The 20,592-nt window shown below is 46.0% G+C and overlaps 1 protein-coding gene across 1 annotated transcript in view; it reads left to right on the forward strand.

Annotated features, from left to right (window-relative positions):
• LOC147692378 (cytochrome P450 2G1-like) overlaps positions 1-20,592 on the forward strand; it is an 847,409-nt gene that overhangs the window by 212,788 nt on the left and 614,029 nt on the right. The window contains exon 3 of the mRNA XM_086938602.1: positions 3,274-3,423. Within this exon, the coding sequence (XP_086794728.1) occupies positions 3,274-3,423 (150 nt within the window). The remainder of the gene's footprint in view (positions 1-3,273; positions 3,424-20,592) is intronic.

Consider the following 20,592-nt stretch of genomic DNA (forward strand, 5'->3'; position numbering starts at 1 on the left):
CTGGTCCTCCCTCCACAACAAACAGCACCAGCTGCGGTGGAACGGGGCCGGAGCGGGAGGCGAGGGCAAAGAGGCGAGCAAAGGACACAGTTAAAAACAGTCTTCCTAGTCAATCAAGAAGTAAGTTTCTGTTTTACAAATTACACAGAGCGCTGGCGCAGCCCACAGTGCATGCGACTTGCAATACTTCAGCCGCGTGTCCCTAGGATGGGACTTAAGTAGGTTACAATTAAATTGGGGGCGTGTCACTCTCCACTGGTCCGCCCTCCAAAACAAACAGCACCAGCTGCGGTGGAACGGGGCCGGAGCGGGAGGCGAGGGCAAAGAGGCGAGCAAAGGACACAGTTAAAAACAGTCTTCCTAGTCAATCAAGGAGTAAGTTTCTGTTTTAAAAATTACACAGAGCGCTGGCGCAGTCCACAGTGCACGCGACTTGCAATACTTCAGCCGCGTGTCCCTAGGCTGGGTCTTAAGTAGGTTACAATTCAATTGGGGGCGTGTCACTCTCCACTGGTCCGCCCTCCACAACAAACAGCACCAGCTGCGGTGGAACGGGCCGGAGCGGAAACGAGGGCAAAGAGGTGAGCAAAGGACACAGTTAAAAACAGTCTTCCTAGTCAATCAAGAAGTAAGTTTCTGTTTTAAAAATTACACAGAGCGCAGGTGCAGCCCACAGTGCACGCTACTTGCAATACTTCAGCCGTGTGTCTCTAGGCTGAAGTATCCTCTGCTGCTCCAAGGATGAGAGGAGCTTTTGAACCCTGCAGGCTGGGCTGCAGAGGATTCTGAGGGAATCCTGGCATGGGGATTCCCCTGTGGTACCTGGAGAGGAAGCAGGAGCCTACCCCGCATTCTGGGCCACTCTGAGCAGTAGCCTACCCTGCATTCTGGGCCAGGAAAGGAGGTGGAGGGGGAGCTGGAGCCTACCCCGCATTTATAACTTTTGCCCGGAGCCGCAGCAGCATGAACGGCATGTAGGGAGCCAGGCAAGCTGCCTGATTGTGGGCGGGGCCGGAAGAAGCATGACATGGAAGGGAGTCGGGTCAACGGAGACTTCGCTTCGTGTGTGCTCCAGGTTAAAGCTGGGCCGAATGGTGGGCGGGAGCCTACCCCGCATTGGTGGACATCCAAAAACCAAAGAGGAAGCCAAGGGAAAGGAGACCTCACTCCAGGTGCCAGTCGGCCCAGGCACTGATCAGAAGTCAGGCAAGAGTGCCTGATCAGGGGCGGAGCTTCCACAACAGAGACAGAGCCTGCCAGGCACATTGTCGGTGCCCTCCTCCCTGCCCAAAGAGACTGGAGGAGTCCACAAGGAGGCCCGGTGTGTGGGGGCTGAGCTTGGAGCATTGTTGGTGCTCCCAGGGCACGGTTGGTGCTTGTGCTTGCTGCTTTCCTCAGATGCACTGCAAGAGCACGGGCAGATGCAACGGCTGGGTATTCCTTTTTGGGCCAGTTTGGAGGCCTCACTCGATAATGGAGCATTTTGTGAGAGGAGCCCCGGGAACAAGGGGCCCCCAAGGCACTTTTGGGTGCCGGTTGCCCCAGCTTCACCACGAGAGCATGGGCAGCTGCACGTGGGGGCATTCTTTTCTCTAAGGAAACAAGGGTGAGTTGCACATCTCGCCCCCCATTAGAGAACAGGCTGGTGGAAGCTCCGTGCTCATAGAGCCCTGACTATTTGGACAAAGGGCATATGGGACAGCCCAGACAGAGCCCTGAGGAAGGCCAGTTGACCTGGGGTCATTTGGTGTCCTGGAGTGGGGTAAGGCCTCCAGATGATTTGTGCACCTTCCTAGTGTTACTGGGGTGCACTCCTGGTTACTAGGATGTATGCCTAATGTGATGCCTATGCAAATCCATAAGGTGTTTATGCCAAATGTCATTCTATGATGTTTATGCCAAATGTGATACAGACATAATGCGTTTATGCTGCTTGTGATGATGCTGAGTACAGTATTTTGCCAGTAGTTACTGGTTGTGTTATTACCTGTTCTAATGGTTCTGGCAGTGGCCCGATTTGACCTGTCCTGTACATAATCCCCTGAGAAATATTGTCTAGTGCCAGGTGGCACAGTGTACATTTGTGATTATGATTCTAAAGTGTTTATGATAATACAAAGGCCATTTTTGATATAACCTTGTGTGGAGTTTCTTTTGTGATGTGCCTAGTGTGTTGCTGTCTGTGGTTGTTGCGCAAACATTTTACGCATTGCCTCTTTGATAAGCCTGACTGATCATGCCAAGCTACCAAGGGGGTGAGCTGGGGTTATCTTCAGTGTGTAACTCCCTTGCCCTGATTAGAATAGCGGTTTCTGCCTGGCTTAGGTGCAAGCCCTAGCCAACCAGAAATCCCATTTCTAACTATAGATAAATCTGGGAACAGGGAAATAAAGACAAATTACGAGTCTGTGAAGAGTAATATGAAGAGATCTGATTTATTGTGCTGATTTCAGTTTTCTCCATGGTATTCAGCCTAGAAACTGTGGCGTGGAACATCACATACCAGTGGTGCAAGCACTGAACTCATAATTCCGATGGACTCAGTAATTTTCTTTACTGGGCCCAATCAAAATTAGGGGTTGGCAGAACTTGTGGAGTTTCACTCTGGAATTCTATGAAGTTACATAAAAACTCTGTGAGATTCAGTGGAGTTCTGCGGGTGGTGGAATTCCGCATGGTGCCGTGATTCTTAGCTCCGGGAGTTTGATCAGCACTATAAATTCAGCTAAAACAGCACCGCTTGATGAATCAGAGGTCACTGCTTCTTTGTGCTGATCATGTAGATTTTCTACTCGGGCAGCAGTTTTCTCTACGTAAACAGTAATGACCTGCTGCAACCGCCCACACTGAGAAATGTCACCGGGAAGCATTTTAGTGCTCGATTTTCTCGCTAATTTGCCATGCAAGGGAAAAAACTGTCACACAGTGTTAAGTGGAGTTTTTGCGGAGGCCCTTTTCCAAGGCGATTGGGCAAAACTCCATGAACTCTGCCTAAGGAGTGGAGTTAATCAAATGGAAATCATGCCATATTCGAAGCTTGAATGAAGGAGCATAGAATGCTTCTGATTTTTGTGTTAAATGGTACACTCCTGTTTAGTGTCTTCTGTCTGGCAACTATAAACAGTGTCTTAGAGATACACCTAAGGGTAGTGGGAAGAAAGGTGATTGCTCTAAAAACCTAATTATTGCATGTATTTTGTATTAACAAAGAAAATTAACACCTGTGCACATTCTGTGTTGTTTCTCTCCTCCCTCCCTCCCTTCTTGATTCAGGAGTCATCTTCAGCAATGGAGAAAGGTGGAAGAAGCTCCGTAACTTTTGCATCACAACTTTTAGGAATTTTGGAATGGGCAAGAGGAGCATTGAAGAGCGTATCAGTGGAGAAATCCAGTTCCTTCTGGTGGAATTCCATAAAACCAAAGGTGTGTTTGACTTTAAGCAGGGATTTAGGTAGACAAGAGAGAATTCAAGTTTGATCATCTGCAAAGGCAAGTTTAGTTTGATACCAAATACATTATTGGTAGCTCAACAGTCCTGTCTTTATGAAGAAAAATAAGAAATAGGTGGGATGTGTACTCAAACCTAATGAACGTTTAAAACTCTGAATATTTAAAGACAAAGGATAGTTGGACCATTACCCTATCAACTGATTCTAGATTTTAGATTGATTTTAAAGACTTTGATAGAACAAGCAATTCACTGTGGCTTTATGGTGAAAGTATATAGTTTTGTTCAGGAAATTGCACATGGGAGAAACTGAATAACTGTGACAGAGCACGTTTTCAAACAACCCAATTCATGAAGTTATGTTTGCAAATGTAGATATCCTTAGATATAGAGCTACACCTACACCTAGGTGTAAATCTTCTCATGACTTGAGTTCACCATTTCCAGAGCTGTGAGGATTATGGGTTATTATATGCTATGGTTGCATAAACTTACCGTGTAATACACCTGCAATACTGTGGGTCTATTTAGGCTAATTTGTAAAACCTTTAGCTCAATCCAAGGCAATGGTGGCTTCGAGGGGCAAGGTTTAAACAAAGGAACTAGAGTAAAGCATTTAGAGGCACCAAGCAACAAAATAAGAAAGTTACATAACACAAAAGAGCTCCAACACCAATTTATAAAAAATAGATTACATTTTCCTGAATTTTTAGACACCAAGATGACCACAAATCACCCCAATCCACCAGAGGGCTCCAGTTATATGGATTTTTAAGTAACATAGAAATCTTAGCTTTTTAGGCCAAAGTGCAAACAAGCATTGGTAACTGTCAACAAAGAGTTGTGTTTGGCTACACCCACCAGAGTGGGGTGACCAATTACAACAAGAAGACGGTTAGGGGGGCCAATAAGGATTATTTGGAAAGCTATCTGGTCATCAAAACAGTCTAAAGTCCAGTTCCACAATTTACAACAAGTCCACCATAGACATCAATGGAGTGGTCCTAATACTGGGGATTCTGGATGCGAAGAATGCTGAAAGATGCTCTGGATGCAGTGCAGTCGATGGGGTGTCCTTCTGATTTTTGCTCAATTCATGGGTAAGGTGGGACAACTTTTCTCACAGAGATTGCTGTCTCTTGAAGTCTTCTCTGAGCCCATAGAAGGTCAGATGCAGCTGGATTACCGATTTCCGTACACAGCAGACAGGTGAAGGCTTGTGTCCCTCTTTGATGACCCATCTGGACTCAGATGACACTCCCGGGTCTGACACACTCAAGTGCCACTTATGTCTTTTGAAAATTGGCCTCTTGGGAAGCCCAGCAGCGATTCGAAGTATGTGGCCACAGATTTGCCGGAGTGGACATCTTCCTCTTTGCCCCTGTTGCTGGTTCCAGGGGGTCAGTGGACTGACCCTTCTTGTCACTTCTTTGGCCTGGGGCTCAAGAGTGAAATTTTTATGAGCCTGGAGCCACAGGCACAGTCCTCTCCTTGCTAGACCAAGGAGCAGCAGGTGCAGTCCAGCAGTCGGTGCAGCCTCTTTTGCCGGGTCGAGGGGTCAGCATAGCAGAACTATTTTGTTACTTTCTCTGGTTTCATTGTGATCTTATGTTCACAGTCCCAGGGGTGCCATATTTATGTACAGAAAGTGTCTTTGGGGGATGATGTGGTCAGTAGCTAATGGGCTTCCAGGTTACCTCTTAATCTGTGACCACATCTGGCTATGTGCGGCACCTAGCAATCTCAGAGTGCACTATTCTATCCACTGGTAAGATGTCTGAACCCTTCCTTGGATTTTAGGAGCTTGGTAGCCCACCCTCGAGGTGTGGCTAAATGTGGACTGCAGACCCATGGAATAACTGGTTTGACTCCTGGTTTTCCCTCTCTGTTTCCACTACCAACCTGTCTACCTGAACAAAGGGCCAACCCTTCAGAGGTGTGAATGCCATTTGCATACCAAAGGCATCTTCGTCTTCGAAGCACACCTCCTGGACCAGCACCCTGAGATGCTTCCTAGAAGGAGATGTAACACATCTCCCTGTAGCAGACATATATTGTCCTAAGCCAAGGAGTCATTCACATGACTCCCCAGGAGGGCAGAAGTCTGTCTGGTGGCCAGTAACTTGTGCTAGGCCACTAGATAAACTAGACAACAGAATGTCATCTTTCTAAAAGTTGCATTTCTGCAAAAGTGACATTAATTTCAACATGGGTATTAAGTCAGGTTTAATAACATGCTGAGTCATCATCATCATCATCATCATCAAAAAGTCTTAATTGAGATTGTTCATCTTAAAAGACAAGACAGTCAATAGCTACAAACGGATACACTATATATACACTTGAATAACTTAGAGCTGTCTTACAAAATTTATCAGCGAAATTTAAAAGGAATAAATACCTAACATTACAATTTAAAATCATTTCTTAAAAAGATATTAATAGATCCAATGCACAAGACTTTATCAAATCATAATAAAAAACCCATAACATTTACAATTCAATGTGGTCATTATAATGACCCAGCAATTTGGACTCAACTATTGCTACCCCCCATTTTTCAACCGTAGTACCCATGCCCAACTCAGGAACTTAGCTACCCCAATTACTGCAACATCGTTACTACCAGATTTCAGAATCCTTTTGGCAACCAGCGCGGAGGTAGTTCCCAATGACCGACAAACTGGTTTCAGCCACAAGTTCCTAGGTTGTAGGTAGGCCGGGCAAACAAATAGGAGGTGATCAGAGTCTTCTTTGTGGTCGGGGCAGAAACAACACATTTAAATTAATACCTTGAAATACCTATTTTAGTAATTCCATTCAGAAGTTAGGCAGACTAAGAGGTTAGCCTCGGAACTCTGTGTTAGTCAATGGGGCTACTAACTTTTCCACGGTAAAAATGACAATTTTGAAGTTTTGCTGTTAGGACATACTAAACATATATATCCTGCTTAATAATGCACAGAATCCTGTCTTTGGGCTCCATAGGTCTTCCTTAGAAGAGACCGGTTTATACTTGTTATGAGAAACTGGGGAATTGACCATTGGTTTAAATGGCAATGTCGAACTAGCCAAGAGCCATGTTGCTTTTTGTTACACACAAGGTGGCACTTCCAGTGCAGCAGCCCTAGGGGGACACTCTCTCTTACATGCCCTTGCTACTATTTACTAGGGACTTATTAGTAAGTCAGCTTATGGCAATTGGAGGTAGCCAATTGAACATATTTTTTGTAAGGGGTTAGAACATTGGCACTGAGATCTGGTTAGCAGGCCTCAATGCACTTCCAGAGCTAAAAAAAACACAGCTGCAACCCCGGAAATCCCTAAATGATGTCCATGCTGCCCTAGAGCTACTCCAGTTTTCGGAAAGAGTGGTAGACTCACTTCTTTAAAGAACACCACATCACAGTGCATTAACTGTCTACAAACAAATGCCTCTCCTAACACACATTGCATTTATAATTGTGTCTTTGACCCTGTACAGCACTCTGCTGCCTTTTGGCTAGATTTACTCTATAGAAATGCTACATACATGCATGCATATACATACGTACATGCATAGCAGGTGAGTTGTGATGATAGCCAGCAAATTTCAGTGGATTCATATCTTTGAGCTAGGGCAATAACTTTCACTTACTAAGTCTTTTCAGTGAACATGTATGATATATATATATAAATATACATATATCAAAGCTCCAAGGTTCCGACCTGTTGGAGACGCACTCAGACATCTACTGCAGAAAACCTTCAAGAGGTAAAAGCCGTATCGGCAGGTGGATCCAGTTTACAGCATGCCTGTCGATTCACGCCTGACGCGTTTTGTGCTCATTGCACGCTTCTGAGACGCAACAGTCATTTTGGCATAGAGACCAAACCTCACACTTAAAAATATGAGCCCTCCAATGGGCGACTTGAATGAGTCAGCATTGGTTTGTGGGTCTTGTAGTGTGTGCCTCAGTTATGTGCCGCTGTCTGAGATGTTTCAAGCCCACCAATGGGCCTCCACTCGCACATCCGGCTTGTCAATCCTCCATGGATGCCTCCACATTGAGAATCCTTGTGAACCTTGGAGCTTTGATTTATACGCGGCCTCCCACCCGTGGGAGATGTACCACCCAGAAATTTGGGGCCACTGAGCTTCGAATCATGGAGTCTCAATGTGGAGGCATCCATGGAGGATTGACAAGCCGGATGTGCGAGTGGAGACACATAGGTGGGCTTGAAACATCTCAGACAGTGGCACGTAACTGAGGCACACACTACAAGACCCATAAACCAACGCAGACTCAATTCAGTCGCCCATTGGAGGGCTCATATTTTTAAGTGGGAGGCGTGGCCTCTATGCCAAAATGACTGTTGCGCCTCTGAAGAGTACAATGAGCATGAAACGAGTCAGGCGTGAATCGACAGGCATGCTGTAAACTGGATCCGCCTGGTGATCTGGCTTTTTTCTCATGAAGGTTGCTACAGTGGATGTTACCATGCATCTACAAATAGTGGGAACCTTGGAGCTTTGATTTATATGCGGCCTCCCAGCTGCGGGAGATGCACCACCCAGAAATTTGGGGCCACGGGGCTCCGAATCACAGAGTCCCAATGTTGAGTCATCCATGGAGGATTGACAAGCCGGATGTGCGAGTGGAGGCCCATCGCTGAGCTTGAAACATCTCAGACAGCCGCACGTAACTGAGGCACACACTACAAGACCCACAAACCAACGCGGACTCATTTGAGTCGCCCATTGGAGGGCTCATATTTTAAGTGGGAGGCTTGGCCTCTATGCTGAAATGACTGTTGCGCCTCTGAAGAGTGCAATGAGCATGAAACGTGTCAGGCATGAATCGACAGGCATGCTGTAAACTGGATCAGCCCGCTGATCTGGCTTTTACCTCATGAAGTTTGCTACAGTGGATGTCAGAGTGCGTCTCCAAGAGTTGGGAACCTTGGAACTTTGATTTATACGCAGCCGCCCAGCTGCGGGAGATGCACCACCCAGATATTTGGGGCACGGAGCTCCGAATCACAGAGTCTCAATGTGGAGGCATCCATGGAGGATTGATAAGCCGGATGTGTGAGTGGAGGCCCCTTGGTGGGCTTGAAACATCTCAGACAGCGGCACGTAACTGAGACACACACTACAAGACCCACAAACCAACGCGGACTCATTCAAATCGACCATTGGAGGGCTCATATTTTTAAGTGGGAGGTGTGACCTCTCTGCCAAAATGACTGTTGTGCCTCTGAAGAGTGCAATGAGCACAAAACGCATCAGGCATGAATCAACAGGCATGCTGTAAACTGGATCCACCCGCCGATTGGACTTTTACCTCATGAAGATTGCTACAGTGGATGTCAGAGTGCGTCTCCAACAGGTGGGAATCTTGGAGCTTTGATATAAACAAATATTTATAATTTTTATTTTTCACTAAAAAAAGTAAGTTTCAGGGACGTTATAGTTAGTTGGACATTTCACTTGTACAAAACCAGAGAAATTAGGCTGTTATAATTAGTTGAGTTAACTATAACTCGTGGCCCCGCAATGCACTGCTGATGACGTCACATATTACATCATTCATGACATGGTCAGTGATATCACTGATAACATCTCAAATGGCATCACGGATGACATCACTGGGGACATCATCCAGTGACTGTGTGTTTCTATAAAGTTTAAATTAGGGGTGGGCTGAATTTGCATAGTCGTGCTATGCAAAGCTCAGCGAAATGGGAAAAAATCTCAGCGAGCATGCAAACGTTCTGCGAACACGTGGAATTCCTTGTTCCGCCCATTCGCGATGCTTTTCTGCTGTTCGCAAACAGTGCTTGGGGAGAAATATCTTGCGAACACGCAATTTGAAAGCGCGAACAAACAAAAAATTCTGCGAAGCCGCAGATCGCAGAATTGCCCAAAATTAAGAGAATTCCACGAGCGGGACTGAATTGACCGCCCAGGCCTAGTTTAAATATGTTTTATATATATATGCCAAGGTGTATTGAAGTATGAGTGGTTGTATGAGTGTCTAAATAGATGATTTAGTAGGTTTGTGACTGACTGTATACGTGAGTGGTTAATCGTGTCTTACTGAAAGCATGAGTTAGTGAGTAAACTGAGTAGATGTCTGTATCAGTCTGTCAGTTGATGTGTACATGGCTGCATGGGTAGGTGAGTAGCTACATGAGTGTCTATATGAGTTATTGATTGGTTGTCTGAGTATCTGTATGGGTGTCTGAGTGTCTCTGTGTTGTGGGTGACTCTGTGCATAGATGCGTGTGTTGGTAATTCACTGGGTGTATGGGTTCAAGAGTGCATCTGTGAAGGGCTGTATGGGTGGGTGAGTGTGTGTATGGGTGTGTTGGTGAGGGAATGGATGTCTCAGTGGTACACGTGCGAGTAACTACATATGTGAAATACAGTATATGTGAGTATTGGAGTATATAAATCACTATATGTGACAGTGAGTGATTGTGAGAGTGTCTGTGTGGAGGAGTGTGTGCTTGTATCAGTGATTGTATCAGTGATTGTATAAGAGTAAGTATGTGTTAGTATCTGTATGATTAAGTAGGAGAAGTGTGGCTCAGGGGTTAGAGGCGGCAGACCCGGAAGCTGAGATCGGCCCTGGACCAGGGTTCAATTCCCCGCCTCGGCGGGGCTTGGGCTCAATAATTCCACGGACTCGATAATTCTTGCTCCGGTGCCTACTCGACTCACGGGCTCACACTCTGCGACTCTGGGCAATAGCTTGCTTAATCTCCACAACGGCCCCTCGCGGCGGGATGCCTGGCTTTCACCTTGTGGATACCCTGCCGGGGTTATCTCACAGGGGAATACCAGGACGGGTTCCCTAAGCAAGCGCTTAGATACCTGCGGTGTGGGTGATTTGCGCTATATAAATACATGTACATTTACATTTACATGATTAAATGAGCAGTGTGTGTATAACTATATAGGTGAGTAAATGGGACTGTGAATGATTCTTTGCATCATTGACCAGGTGTGTGACAAACTCTATGGATGAGTGGCAATGTGCGAGTGTTTTTTTAGGTGTGTGAGTGCAAATGATAGTGCTGTATTGATAACTGACTGCATGTATGAGTGATTGTATGGGTGAATGAGTGGACATGTGTGTAGATCTAGAAATCAGTGAGTGGGTATGTAGTAACTGGTATTGGTGTGTTTATGGATTCAAAAATGGTAGTCTGCATTTTAGAGTGGGTGTATCAAAGGTTATATAAGGGTGTGAGGAGGTGCATCAGATTATCACATGGATGATGTCATCAGTGATGTCATTTGAGATGTCATCAGTGATGTCATCAGTGATGTCACTGACCATGTCATGAATGATGTAATAAGTGACGTCAACAGCAGTGCATTGAGGGGACTCAATTTATAGTTAGCTCAACTATAATGGCAGAATTTCTCTGGTTTTGTACGATTGAAATGTCCAACTAACTATAACATCCCTGAAACCTACGTTTTTTTCTGTGAATTTTGATGGTTTTTTAAATGCTAATTTCTAACTATGCCTACAGAGGTAGGTCATGTGAAGAAAGAGCAAGAAAGGTGCAGAAAGTAGCAAGAGAAATGCATAAAGAGGCAACAGAAGTCCAGGCAGACGTACAAAAGTACAGAAAGAAGCAAAGAATATGCAGAAGGAACCAATAGAGGTGCAGAAAAAGGCCTTGTTGCAAAGTCATCCTGTGCCCCCAACTATTTACTGACTGGTACTGGTGGTAACTGACTCTGACTAACCAGGCCCGGAGACAGTGCTATGCTGAAAGACACTTAGAGTACAGTAAAAACGCCTACATACACAAGGGTGCACCATGGGTTAGGGTACCCCTGTGATTGGCATTTCCTCACCTTTAAGACCTGAGCATATAATAGGACGGGGGAATAAAACTACCTCTAACTCAGAGGTGCAGAATGAGGCAAGAGAGGTGCAGACACAAGCAAGAAAAGGGCAGAAACAGGGAACAGTGGTGCAGAAAGAGGCAAGTGAGGTGCAGAACGAAGTAAGAGCAGTGCAGAAATAACCAACAGAGGTGCAAAAAGAGGCCAGAGGGGTGCAGAAAAAGGTAGGAGGGCACACAAAGAGGTAAGGGATGTACAGACAGAGGCATTAAGGGTGCAGAAGAAAGGAAGAGAATTATAGAAAGAGGCAAGAGAATTGCTGAAACAAGCAAGAAATACCCAAAAAGAGGCAAGTGTGGTATAGAAAAAAGCAAGAGCAGTGCAGAAAAAACCAACGAAGCTTCTGAAACAGGTGTGAAGAGTACAGAAGAGTAAGAAAAGTGCGGAAAGAGGTAACAGAGGCACAGCAAGAGGTAAGAGAGGTACAGAAACAGGCAGGAAATATACAGACACAGGGAACAGGGGTTCAGAAAGAGGCAAGAGAAGTGCAGAAAGAGAAAAGAGGGATGCAGAAGTAGGCGAGAAATCTGCAGAAAAAAACAATAGAGGTGCTGAAAGAGGCAAGTGAGGTGCAGAAAGAGGCAAGAGATCTGTAGAAAAAAGAAACAGAGGAGCTGAACGAGGCAACTGACGTGCAGAAAGAAGCAACAGAGGTACAAAAAGAGGCAATAGAAGTGCATAAAGAAGAAACAGAGGTGCAGAACAAGGCAAGAGGGGTACAGAAATAAGGAAGAGAAGTGTAGAAAGAAACAACAGAGGGGCTGAAAGAGGCACAAAGGGTGCAGAAAGAGGCAAGAGTGGTGCAGAAACAACCAATAGAATTGAAAAAACAAGCAACAGAGGTGCGGAAGGAGGCATGGGGGTTGCAGAAAGAAGGAGAAGTGGCAGAAAGAAGCAATAGAGGTGCTTAAAGAGGCACGAAGCATGCAGAAAGAGGCAAGAGAAGTGCAGAGAGAAGCAAGCAACAGAGGTATTGAAATGGGCAAGAGAGGTGCAGAAAGAGGGAAGAGAGGTGTAGAAAGAAGCAAGAAAGTTGGACAAATAGGGAAGAGGTGTGCAGAAAGAGGCAGGAGGGCAGCAGAAAGAAGCAACATAGGTGCCAAAAGAGGGAAGAGAGGTACAGAATGAAGCAAGTGAAGTGCAGAAAGAGGCAGCTTGGTTCAGAAAGATGCAAGAGAGGTGCAAGTGAGGTGCAGAAAAAAGCAGGAGTGGTGCAGAAAGAGGAAAGAGAGGTGTAGAAAGAAGCAAGAATGCTGGAAAAATATGGAAGAGGTGTGCAGAAAGAGGCAGGGGTGCAGAAAGAAGCAACAGATGTGCCGAAAGAGGCAAGAGAGGTACAGAAAAAAGCAAGTGAAGTGCAGAAAGAGGCAACAGAGGTTCAGAAAGACGCAAGAGAGGTGCAAAAAGAGGTAAGTGAGGTGCAGACAAAAGCAAGAGCAGTGCAGAAAGAACCAACAGAGGTGCTGAAACAGGCGTGAAGAGTACAAAGGAGCAAGAAAAGTACAGAAAGAGGTAACAGAGTTAAAGAAACAGGCAAGAGGGGTACGGAAACAGGCAGGAAAGGTATAGAAGTAGGGAACAGGGATGCAGAAAGAGGCAAGAGAAGTGCAGAAAGAGAAAAGAGGGATGCAGGAAGAGGCAAGAAATATGAAGAAAAAAGCAACAGAGTTGCTGAAAGAGGCAAGTGAGGTGCAGAAAGATGCAATAGATCTGCAGAAAAAAGCAACAGCGGTGCTGTACGAGGCAAGTGAGGTGCAGAAAAAAGCAAGAGAGGTACAGAAAGAGGCAATAGAAGTGCATAAAGAAGAAACAGTGGTACAGAACGAGGCAAGAGGGGTACAGAAAGATGGAAGAGAAGTGTAGAAAGAAGAAACAGGTGCTGAAAGAGGCACAAAGGGTGCAGAAGGAGGCAAGAGAGGTGCAGGAACAACCAAGAGAATTGCAGAAAGGAGGAACAGAGGTGCAGAAGGAGGCACAAGGGTTGCAGAAAGAAGGAGGAGAAGTGGCAGAAAGAATCATTAGAGGTGCTGAAAGAGACACAGAGTGTGCAGAGAGAGGCAAGAGAAGTGCAGAAAGAAGCAAGAGAGGCACAGAAAGAGGCATGAGTGGTGCAGAATTGGGGAAGAGAGGTGTAGAAAGAAGCAAGAAAGTTGGACAAATAGGGAAGAGGGGTGCAGAAAGAAGTATGTGAAGTGCAGAAAGAGGCAACAGAGATCCAGAAAGACGCAAGAGAGGTGCAGAAACAAGCAAGAAAAGGGCAGAAATAGGCAAGAAAATTGCTGAAAGAAGCAGCAGAGGTTTAGAAAGAAGCAAGAAAAGTGCAGAAAGAGGCAAGTGAGCTGAAGAAAGAAGCAAGAGCAGTGCGGAAATATCCAACAGAGGTGCTGAAAGAGGCAACAGAGGTACAGAAGGAGGCACGAGGGGTGTAGAAAGAAGGAAGAGGAGTGCAGAAATAAGACACAGAGGTGCTGAAAGAGGCACAAGGGATGCAGAAAGAAGGAACAGAAGTACAGAAAGAAGCAACAGAGGTGCAAAAAGAGGCAAGAGGGGTGCAGAAACAGGCAGGAAAGGTGCAAAAAGAGGGAACGGGCAGACAGAAGGAGGCAAGAGGGGTGCAGAAAGAGAACGAGAAGTACAGAAAGAAGCAACAGAGGCAGAAGATCTATAGAATGAACCAACAAGGGTGCAAAAAGAGGCAAGATTGGTGCAGAAAGAGGTAGGAGAGGTGCACAAAGAGGCAAGAGAGGTACAGAAAGAGGCACACATAGGGAATGCAGAGAGAGGCAGGAGGGGTACAGAAGGAATTAACAGAGGTGCTCAAAGAGGTACGAGAGGTACAGAAAGTAGCAAGTGAAGTGCAGAAAGAGTCAACAAAGGTGCAGAAAGAAGCAAGAAAGGTCAGAAAGAAGCAAGAGAAGTGCAGGAAGAGCTAAGAGAATTGCTGTAGGAAGCAAAAGAGGTTTAGAAAGAAGCAAGAAAAGTGAAGAAAGAAGCAATTGAGGTACTGAAAGAAGCAAGAGCAGTGCAGAAAGAATCAACAGAAGTATAAAAAGAGGGAAGAGGGGTGCAGAAAGAGGTAGGAGAAGTGAACAAAGATGCATGAGAGGTACAGAAAGAGGCAGGAGGGGTACAAAAATAAGGAAGAGAAGTACAGAAAGAAGTAAGAGAATTGCATAAAGAAGCTAAAGAGGTGTAGAAAGAAGCAAGAGAAGTGCTTAAAGAAACAAGTGAGGTACAGAAAGAAGCAAGAGCAGTGCAGACATAACCAACAGGGTTGCAAAAAGAGGCACAAGGGGTACAGAAAAGGGTAGGAGGGGTGCAGAAAGAGGCAAGAGAGGAACAGAAAGAGGCCGGAGGGGTGCAGACAGAAGGAAAAGAAGTCCAGAAAGAGGGAAGAGAATTACTGGAAGAAGCAACAGGGGTGTTGGAAGAAGCAAGAGAAGTGCAGAAAGAGGCAATAAAGGTGCATAAAGAACCAAAGAGGTCCTGAAAGAGGTGTAAAGGGTGCAGAAGGAGCAAGGGAAGTACAGAAAGAGGTAATAGAGATAAAGAAAGAGGCAAGAAATGTACAGATACAGTCAGGAAGCGTGCGGAAACAGGGAACAGGGGTGCAGAAAGAGGCAAGAGAGGTGCAGAAAGAGAAAGTGGGGTGCAAAATGAGGCAAGATATCTGCCTAAAAAACCAACAGAGGTGCTGAAAGATGCAAGTGAGGTGCCGAAAGAGGCAAGAGATCTGCATAAAAAAGCAAGATAGGTGCTGAAAAAGGCAAGTGAGGTACAAAAAGAAGCAAGAGAGGTACATAGAGAGACAGTAGAACCAACAGAGGTGCAAAAAGAGGCAAGAGCGGTGCAGAAAAAGGTAGGAGAAGTGCACAAGGAGGCAAGAGAGGTACAGAAAGAGTCCGGAGGGATGCAGAAAAAGGTAGGAGGGGTAGGAAAATAGGCAAGAGCGGTACAGACAGAGGCACGAAGACTACAGAAAGATGGAAGAGAAGTGTAGAAAGAGGCAAGAGAATTGCTGAAGGAAGCAAGAAAACTGCAAAAAGAGGCAAGTGAGGTGCAGAAAGAAGTAATAGCAGTGTGGAAAGAACCAACAGAGGTGCAAGAAGAGGTAAGAGGGGTGCAGGAAAAGGTAGAAGGGGACATAGAGAGGCAAGAGAGATACAGACAGAGGCATCAATGGTGCAGAAAGAAGGAAGAGAAGTGTAGAAAGAGGCAAGATAATTGCTGAAAGAAGCAAGAAAAGTGCAAAAAAGGGCAAGTGAGGTGCAAAAAAAAGCAAGAGCAGTGCAGAAAAAACCAACAGAGGTGCTGAAACAGGCATGAAGAGTACAGAGGAGCAAGAAAAGTAGAGAAAGAGGCAAGACAGGTACATAAATAAGCAGGGACGGTACAGAAGCAGGGAACAGGGGTGCAGAAAGAGGCAAGAAATCTGCAGAAAAAAGTAATAGAGGTGCTGAATGAGGCAAGTGAGGTGCAGAAAGAATCAAGAGATGTACAGAAAGAGGCAATAGAAGTGCAATAAGAAGAAACTGAGGTGAATAACGAGGCAAGAGAGGTGCAGAAACAGGCAGGAAAGGTGCAGAAACAGGGAACGGGGCAGACAGAAGGAGGAAAGAGGGGTGCAGAAAGAGAAAAGAGGGGTTTAAAAAGAGGCAAGAGGGGTGCAGAAAGAGCACGAGCAGTACAGAAAGAAGCAACAGAGGTACAAAAAGAGGCAGAAGAACCACAGAATGAACCAACAAAGGTGCAAAACGAGGCAAGAGGGGTGCGGAAAGAGGTAGGAGAGCTACACAAAGAGGCAAGAGAGGTAAAGAAAGAGGTAAGAGTGGTAAAGAAAGAGGGAACAGAGGTATAGAAAGAGAGTTGCACTAATAGGGAAGAGGGGTGACGAAAGAGACAGGAGGAGTACAGAAGGAATTAACAGAGGTGCTGAAAGAGGTACAGAAAGAAGCAAGTGAAGTGCAGAAAGAGTCAAAAAAGGTGCAGAAAGAGGCAAGAGAGGTCATAAACCAGGAAAAGAGGTGCAGGAAGAGCTAAGAGAATTGCTGTAAGAAGCACCAGAGCCTTAGAAAGAAGCAAGAAAAGTGCAGAAAGAGGCAGGTGAGGTACAGAAAGAAGCAAGAGCAGTGCATAAAGAATCAGCAGAGGTGCAAAAAGAGGCAGGAAAGGTACAGAAAGAGGTAGGAGAGATGCACAAAGATGCAAGAGAGGTACAGAAAGAGGTAGGAGGTGTACAAAAATAAGGAAGAGTGGCACAGAAAGAGGTAAGAGAATTGCAGAAAGAAGCAACAGAGGTGAGGAAAGAAGCAAGAGAAGTGCAGAAAGAGACAAATGAGGTACAGAAAGAAGAAAGAGCAGTGCAGAAATAACCGACAGAGGTGTAAAATGAGGCAAGAGGGGTATAGAAAAAGGTAGGAGGGGTACACAAAGAGCCAAGAGAGGTACAGAAAGAGCCTGCAGGGTTGCAGAAAGAAGGGAAAGAAGTGCAGAAAGAGGCAAGAGAATTACTGAAAGAAGCAAAATAGGTGTTGAAAGAAGCAAGAGAAGTACAGAAAGAGACAAGTGAGGTGCAGAAAAAAGCAGGAACAGTGCATAAAGCACCAATAGAGGTGCTGAAAGAGGCGTGAAGGGTGCGGTAAGAGCAAGGGAAGTGTAAAAAGAGGTAATAGAGGTAAAGAAAGAGGCAATAAATGTGTAGAAACAGACAGGAAGGGTGCAGAAACAGCGAACAGGGGTGCAGAAAGAGACAAGAGAGGTGCAGAAAGAGAAAAGAAGGGGCAAAAAGAGGCAAGAGATCTGCAGACAAAAGCAACAGAGGTGCTGAAAGATGCAAGTGAGGTGCAGAAAGAGCCAAGAGATCTGGAGAAAAAAGCAAGATAGGTACTGAAAGAGACAAGCGGGATAAAAAAAGAAGCAAGAGGGGTGCATAAAGAGGCAATAGAAGTGCAGAAAGAACCAACAAAGGTGCAAAAAGTGGCAAGAGCGGTGCAGAAAAAGGTTGGAGATGTGCCCAAATAGGCAAGAGAGATACAGAAAGATTCAGGAGGGGTGCAGAAAGAAGAAAAGTGCAGAAAGAGGCAAGAGAATTGCTGAAAGAAGCAACAGAGGTGTAGAAAGAAGCAAGAGACGTGCAGAAAGAGGCAAGTGAGGTGCAGAAAGAAGCAAGAGCAGTGCTGAAAGAACAAACAGAGGTACTGAAAGAGGTAAGTGAGGTGCAGAAAGAGGCAAGAGATCTTCAGAAAAAGCAACAGAGGAACTGAAAGAGGCAAGTGAGGTACAGAAAGAAGCAAGAGAGGTGCAGAAAGAAAAAAGAGAAGTGCACAAAGAAAGAACAGATGTGCACAAAGAGGCAAAAAGGGTGCAGAAAGACGTTAGAGGGATACAGAAAAAGGCAATAGAGGTGCAGAAAGCAGGAACAAGGGTGCAGAAAGAAGCAATAGATGTGCAGAAAACAAGAAAAAGGGAGCAGAAAGAGGCAAGAGACGTACAGAAAGAAGAAAATGAGGTGCAGAAAGAGGCAACAGATGTGCAGAAAGAGGGAAGAGAGGTGCAAAAAGTAGAAGAGATCTGCAGAAAGAGGCAAGAAAAGTGCAGAAAAAGAAATGTGCATAAAGAAGCAAAAGAAATTCAGAAAGAGGCAAGAGAGGAGCAGAAGGAAGCAAGAGTGGCCTGCACACCGTTAGTACCAATTTAACACCCACATTTAGCAATAAGTAACATGTGACCATTCTAGGTTTGCAAAGGGCCTTCCACAACGCTGTAACACTTGTCGATGCCTTTTTGGTAACGTTTGAGCTGTTTGAGCTTTTTTTTCAAATCTGCAGATTAGGGAAGCAGATGATGAATTATGTGGGTAATGCATAAAATGTATAACTGTGCAAAAGTAGGTGCAGCCAAACAGTCACATAATTCCAGTAGCCCTGCTCATACCTCTGACTAGGTCCACAAGCGCTCCTCAGTGATTCCTTTGTTTTTTTTGTCTCACTGAGCTCATAGTTGAGCTTCAATGGAAACTAGGAAGATTAAACCTGAGGTTACCACTCCACAACACAGACTGACATACCACATAATGTCCCTCCATAACACATAATCCCATGCTACATAATTCCTATACACTAAATACCACATACTTTCTATCCACATAATTTCACTGCACAACATACCACATAATTCCACTACACACAACGTACATCCACTCCGCTCCAAAAAACATTGGTAAAAAATGTTTACATTTATAATGCCAATAGCTCTAACTCTCGCAAATGCGATATCTATCACATTGCAGAGACTTCTTTAATTAGTAGCCATGTTTGCAGAGTGTTGGAGAAAGGGTGCTGGGCCTTTGAGCAGCGCTTAGGAATTGAGCTGTGTAGGATTTACAGGTGGTACCAGAAGGGCTTCTTGGCCCCCAAAGTCCCCCATTCCGTAGTTATGTTATCTTAAATGGGTATTTATAGGCGCTCACCACTCAATAGAGTGACCCGGCGCTGTGGCATGAAAAAACTGAGTTAGTGCAGTGTGACCACCATAATTAGGTATTACAGCTGAAATAGCCAGGTTTTCAATGATTTCCTAATGCTAGGACATTGTGCAACAGTCTTAGTTCCACCTGAAGAATGTTCCACAGTTGAGGCACCTGGACCTGAATAGAGCGCCCCCCGATCCGCACTCGGTGGTATTTAGGGACCTGTGCAGGCTGAAGTGACGAGGACCTTAAGGTATGACCAGGACAAATGTACTGAACTCTTTTCCTGAAGTACCCGGCACCGATGCCATGAAGAGCCTTAACTGCCTGCCGGGAGGTGCGTTTGCAGAGTGGTGGGGAAAGGTGGCATGGCCTCCGAAGACATCTTAGCAATCCTACTGCGTGGAACTCACTGGAGGTAACAAAAGGGGTACTTGTCCTCCAAAGACATCCTTAGGGGCCAACTACCCCTCCTATTACCTCCAGTAAGTACCACAGAGCATGATTGCTAAGTTGACATAACAGGCCATGCCCCCTTTGCCCACCACTCTGCAAACACGATCCCTGGTTCGCTCTTTGATGGGGATTGAAGTCCCCTTCACTGCTGGGGGTCCTTAGGGGCCAAATAGCCTACCTCTTACCTGTAGTACGCCCCACACAGTGGGATTGCTGAGAGATAGGCACATGCCACGCACCCTTTCTCCACCACTCTGCAAATGCACCTCATGGTGCGTTCTAAGTTGGGATTTAAGTCCCCTTCATTCCTGAGGGTCCCTGGAGGTAACCTAGCCCAACAGGTACATCCAGTAAGTGCCACACACCTGGATTGCTGAGAGTGGTCTGAGGCCATACCCCCTTTTTACACCACTCTGCAAATGCAGCTCCTTGTGCTCTGCTGCTCGGGGGTCCTCAGTACACAAAAGGACCTCATCACCCCACCAGCAGTCCGCCAAGAGGCATGTTTTCAGAGTGGTGTAAAAAGGGGCGGGCCTCAGACCATCTCTTTGCAATCCAGCTGTGTGGTGCCTACTGCAGGTACTTGGTGGGCTAGTTGGCCCTCAGGGACCCTCAGTATTCAAGGGGACTTAATTCCCCAACTTAGAACACACAAGGGGCTGTGCTTGCAGAGTCATGCAGGGAGGGGGCGGGGCCTCCGGCGAGTTGCTGGTTTCTTTTTTATATATATTTTAAGAAGGGGGGCTATGTGGCCCCCCTAATTTTATTTTTATTGGGGCCCTGGGGACCTCATCTCCCAGGGCCAGACCCTTTTTTTTTAAAAGTTCCAAAAAACGGGAAGGGAGCCTTGCGGCACCCCTCCTGAGGCCAGTTTTGGCCCCGGGGACCCATCCGTGGGGCATGGCCTTCTTTTTTTAAATATATGCTCAGGGAAGAGCTACTTTTGGCCCAGGGCACCCCATCCCCCGGGGCATGGCCTCTTTTTAAAAAACAAATATTTGGGGGAAGGGAGGCCGCGTGGCCCCCCCTTCCCTAGGCCACTAGTGGTCCCGGGTACCCCATCCCCTGGGGCCAGCCCTCAGCATTGGGACCATGGGGGGAGCCCCAATGCCCCGACAGTCCCAGCCAGCTCCCCACCTCCTGCAGGAGACAGGACTGCCTTTGCACACGGGTAGCTGCTAACATGCAGCTCCCCTTGGTGTAAAAGCAATCTGCTTTGCTTTTTGGAAGCAAGAGCAGGTTTTCTGCTCTTGCTTCCAAAAATCAGAGTAGGGTTTGCTATGACAGGGTGGTAGCCGTGCTCCCACC

Source organism: Lissotriton vulgaris, chromosome 9 (genome assembly GCF_964263255.1).
Source record: "Lissotriton vulgaris chromosome 9, aLisVul1.2, whole genome shotgun sequence".
In the NCBI taxonomy this organism is placed as follows: domain Eukaryota; kingdom Metazoa; phylum Chordata; class Amphibia; order Caudata; family Salamandridae; genus Lissotriton; species Lissotriton vulgaris.